This window comes from Prunus dulcis, chromosome 8 (assembly GCF_902201215.1).
Source record: "Prunus dulcis chromosome 8, ALMONDv2, whole genome shotgun sequence".
NCBI classification, from domain to species: Eukaryota; Viridiplantae; Streptophyta; class Magnoliopsida; order Rosales; family Rosaceae; genus Prunus; species Prunus dulcis.
Window position 1 is genome coordinate 12,012,599 of NC_047657.1, and position 4,972 is coordinate 12,017,570.

General features: G+C 37.0%; 1 protein-coding gene across 1 annotated transcript; it reads left to right on the forward strand.

Annotated features, from left to right (window-relative positions):
- Window positions 1–4,484, forward strand: LOC117637676. Its single transcript, XM_034372641.1, has 3 exons — window positions 1–1,336; window positions 3,936–4,093; window positions 4,354–4,484. The coding sequence occupies exons 1-3, from the start codon at window positions 1,182–1,184 to the stop codon at window positions 4,359–4,361; spliced, it is 321 nt and encodes a 106-aa protein (XP_034228532.1). The 5' UTR covers window positions 1–1,181; the 3' UTR covers window positions 4,362–4,484.
- The last annotated feature ends 488 nt before the right edge of the window (window positions 4,485–4,972 follow it).

A 4,972-nucleotide genomic window follows, 5' to 3' on the forward strand; every position in this document is an offset into this window, starting at 1 on the left:
AAAAAAAAACTGTCTGAGAAAGCTGGAAATATGAAGAAAAAAAATGTTTGGTCTGTTTGTGTCTGTTTTTCATTTTGGGGAATGCTTAGTTGATTTTGGAATCTCTGAATTTGGATTGTGAGATTTTTTAGATTTTTTATTATTTATTTACAGGTTTGATGCATCTTATATATGTACATATCTATCACATGTAATTTGGTTATGTTTAATTCATCTTCTAAGAGGTTTTACTTGCAATTGGAAATGGTTTCTGCTAGTGCTTGGGACTTCAATCGAATGCAATAATATCAATACTTTTTACTTCTTTCTTGATCTGGAGCTTGAGGTAATCCCCTGACTTCCCCTTGGAGACTGCCTCTAACTTATCTTGGATATCTCTGTTGTACAAAGATCTTCAATTTTGAAGATTTTTTTTCCTTATTTTGTTAAATATAATGTTAATGTCCTTGTTATATAGCTGACATTATGTTAAAAAGAGTTCGCGCTAATTGTTGTATGTGGAAAAGGGCTCGAGCCTATTCTGTCAGAAACTGTTTTTGTTGCATTATGTTTGTAAGTACTTTAAGAAGCCACTTTGCTTCTTATATTTGTACGGCTGGTTGATATTATCAGCCTTTCCCCAGAAGGAAAGTAGATTATTGAGGTAGGAAAAACAAGTCTGGTCCCAGAAGCAGGAGCCGACCTTTGAGTTCACCATCACTGTCTTTGTTATCCTCTTCTAGTGTTTGCATATTGATCTCCTAGTGCTGCTAGTATTATAAGAAAGTCCAACATGTTTCTCATTCTGAATATGTACAGCCAATGTGCAGCTAGTGTTGTTAATTTGCATGTGTTACGAATATGCATGGGTTTTTTGGTCAAGAATATAGCGAAGTTTTGAGTGTTGACTTGTAGTGGGTTTGCAGGTTATCAATATGGCTGCTTTTTCCTCTGCTGCTGCAATCCCCTCTCAGGAAAAGTATGATGTGTTTCTTAGTTTCAGAGGTGAAGACCAGCCATCTTTATGCTGCTTTATGCGCAAAGAAAATCAAAACCTACATAGACGACATACTTGAGAGAAGGTAGCAAATTGCACCTGCCCTTCTCAAAGCAATTGAGACATCAAAGCTTTTGGTGATCATTTTCTCGATAAGCTATGCTTCATCCACATGGTCTTTGGATGAACTATTGCATATACTGCGATGCAAGGCAAGAGGGGGACAGTTTGGTCTACCGATTTTTTACTGCATCGACCCATCACATGTTCGAAATCAGCAGGGAAGTTGTGCATATGCATTTGCCCAACTTTGAAGGAAGCAGAAAATATGGCTGGGTTTGATAATTCAAACAAAACCGGGTAACGAACTCTGCTATTTCTACTTGTGACCATTTAATTCAAACAAGATTCCTTAAGGCTAAATAATTGTTTGTCCTCATAATTGTAGAACTGTAAGTAGTGAGCTGATTAGTTTAGTCTAAGCCTAAAACGATAATTGTGTATGCACTTAGTCTCTTAGAGCACTTCCACCAGTTGACTCTTGCCATGGCAAGATTAGCCCTAGGGCAGGCACTATTCACGTGAATAGTTGCTGCCCTAGTCTCCTCCAGCAAAATGTGTTTCCAGCAGTTAGGGGCTTGCCATGGCAATTACTATTCATTTTTTTGTTTTTTTTCACAATTTTGTTTACTTAAATAATTAATTTGGATAATATTTTCGGATAAGATTTTTGGGTTCCTACGTGTCAATACTATTCATATCGGATAAGATTTTCGGTTTAAAATTTCAAATAAATTTCAAATTTCAGATACATTTCAAAATTCAAATTTCAGATAAATTCAAAATGTCAAATTTCAGATACATTTCGGAATTCAAATTTCAAATAAATTTGAAATTTGAAATTTCATTTGAATTTCAAATTTCAGATAAGATTTTCACCCTCTAAGATTGCGCCACGTGTCATATCTATCTGTGTACATTTTTCTATAAAATCAGAAGTTCAGCTCATACCTCCCACACCAATTCTTCTCTACATTTCCATTTCTCAAATTTTAGCTTTCATTCTCCATTCTCAATGGCAGACATGGAAGAGGTTTTGGAGAGGCAAGAGAGAGAAACTAGAGAAAGAATGCGGAGACGAGCTGCAAGCAAAAGGGCGCAGAGAGAACTAGATGAGCAACTTGGCATAGCAGTTGCTTTGCTGGAGGAAGAAAAGCAGGCTCGCCGTGGTTCACGAGAAGGCCGTCGCCCAAATGTGGACAGACATAGACATTCCCGGGGTATGGAAGATTATTTTATCCCACAATCTCTGTACTCTGATGTTCATTTTCGTTCAAGCACTACCGGAAATCTCATCGGGGAATAGGCCTTGGAATATTTTCAATGGGTGAGTCTTGACTCATCGGGGAATCCATAGGTGAATTCGATGCCGGAGTCTCATGAAGTGGAGTCTCGTTCAAGACTACCGTCGGACCGGTCACTCTTACCTCCCAACAATGGGTATGGTTAAAACTTTTTTTCCCTTGGCCGGTAGCACCAAACCACATTTGTGCTTGTATAATCTATAAAAAAAAAAAATGAAATGGAAATGCAAGAGAATTTTTCAAATATTGGCAATGCAACATGTACAAAAAAAACTAATGGAAATTAAAGAAACAATAAAAACAATGCAACATGTATTAACAAAAAATAGAGACATATTAACTAAATATATAAATTGCAAGAAACATTAAAATAAAAATTAATATGACATAGAAATTAATAGAAGAAAAATGACAAATAATTTACCTCATTGCTAAGATTTTCTCCGCTTCGTTGGTTGTCGATCGCTTTTGCTAAAGCATTTCTCCATTTCCCCAACTCTTTATTAAGAACTTTCCACCTACTGGATAATGCCATTTCTGTACGTGTAGAACCAATTGCCCTTTCACAAAATGCTTGATGAATTTTTTTCCACATATGAGAAAATTTAATCTCATTGCCCGTTACTGGACAATGACTAACTTGGACCCAAGCCTCACACAAGCTAACATCTTCTATCATGCTCCATGCCCCTCCATTTTCATTAGAAGAACCCATAATATGCTAGAAAAAAATTAAACTTCAAAGTGAAAAAATATTGAATAGAAAGTGAATAAATATTGAGGAGAAAGTGAACAATAGTAGAAGGAGAAGAAAATATATGAGGATTTGGTGTTAAAAGTGAAGAGTATTGGTTGGTATTTATACACAAAAAATTCTGTAATTTTTGTGTATTTTAAAAAAAAAAATTCGATTTTTTTTCATTTTTTTTTTGCAGAAAAATTGGCTGCCGTCGGATTGAAGGAAAAATTCCAATCGGAGCGACCAGATTGCGCCACGTGTCAAGGAGCCGTTGCGGTTACTGTAGCGCTGATTTGAAATTTTTTTTAACGTTGGCGCGTGCAATGCACGCGCCAACGGTAAAAAAAATTTAAACGAATCAGGGCTGACGTCATGCTGGCGTCAGCTATTTTGTCCCAGCCTTCGGTCTCGAGCTCGGGCTGAAATCGACTTCGGGCCTGCCCGTTTTGCTGGGGCCCACGCTCGCCCGGGCTGACTCTGGCCTGCTGGGCGTGACTTTTTCGCCCAAACCCCCCCAGCCCGAGTCCACTTCATCTGCTGGACTTGCTCTTAGAATGACAGGTGTAAGGCTCCAAAATGTAAGGCTGAAATAGCCACGTGTAGTCATCCTAGAATGGCTAGATGTGTGGCTGAGATTCAATATGTTGTGTGTGAATCCAGCTAAGGCTAACGGTTATGTAGTACATGCCTTGTGTGCTCATTCCGATTGAAGAGAAATATATTTCTCTCTGCAATTTCAGCAAGAGAGAAGCAGAACATTTCATCACTCTGCATTTCTTCATTCTTCTATTCATTCTCCTCAACATTCTATAACTCAGCTAAAATATAAAACACTAACAATAATCATATTTGCCAGGACAGAGGCCAATTTCATTGCCAACGTTGTCGAAGATATTTTGACCAAATTGAATCGCAAATTGTCAAGTGATTTAAAGGGCCTAGTCGGAATTGAATGGAAAATTGAGCAAATAGAAGGGTCATTATGCATTAATTCACCAGATGTTTTCAGTGCAGGTATTTTGGGCATGGGTAGTATTGACAAGACCACTCTCGCTGATGCTTATTTCGCTTATTGTATCAAATTTAGTGTGATTACTTCTTGAGATATTTAGTCATATACCCATTCTTAAAACTAAAACTATAAATAAACCCTACACCATTTTACTTCTAAAATTCATTTCATATAGGATTTTTTTATAATTTGAGAACTTAAAAAGTCCATTTCATATATGTCTAAGTTATTAAGTCTTGTCATTTCTCTTTATTTATGACAGAATCTTGATAACTTAAAAAGTGATGGATCTTAGTTTCTCCACTCATCTTATTGAAGTCCAAGATCTCTCTCAAAGTCGAAAATTGGTGCATATAAATCTTTTTGGCTGTACAAGTTTGGTTCAAATGCCTTCGTATTTTCAGTGTCTTGACAAGCTTACTCATCTTGACCTGGGAGAATGCTCGAATCTCAAATATCTTCCGCAGATGCCAAGCAACATTGAATTCTTAAATTTGTCTAAAGCTGCAATAAAGGAATTGCCTTCATCAGTTTGGTGTCACGAAAAGATTTCTTACTCAGCAGTTGTAAGCTGAAACTACCCTCTGGTTTCAGTCTAGAGGGCTGCTCATGTCTTGGCAAGTTTTCGGAGCTTCCTAGGGATCTAACAGTGTTAGAAATGATAGGGGCAAAAATAGAAATATTGCCCTCATCAATTGAGTATCTCTTTGGTCTCAATACAATTCGACTACTTGATTGCAAAAGATTTGTGAGTCTTCCATCGACCATTTGTAAGTTCAAATCTCTTATAAATCTTGATCTCGATGGTTGCTCAAAATTCAAGTACTTACCAGAAATCTTGGAGCCTCTGGGAAATTTGAAGTTTCTTTCATTAAAAGGAA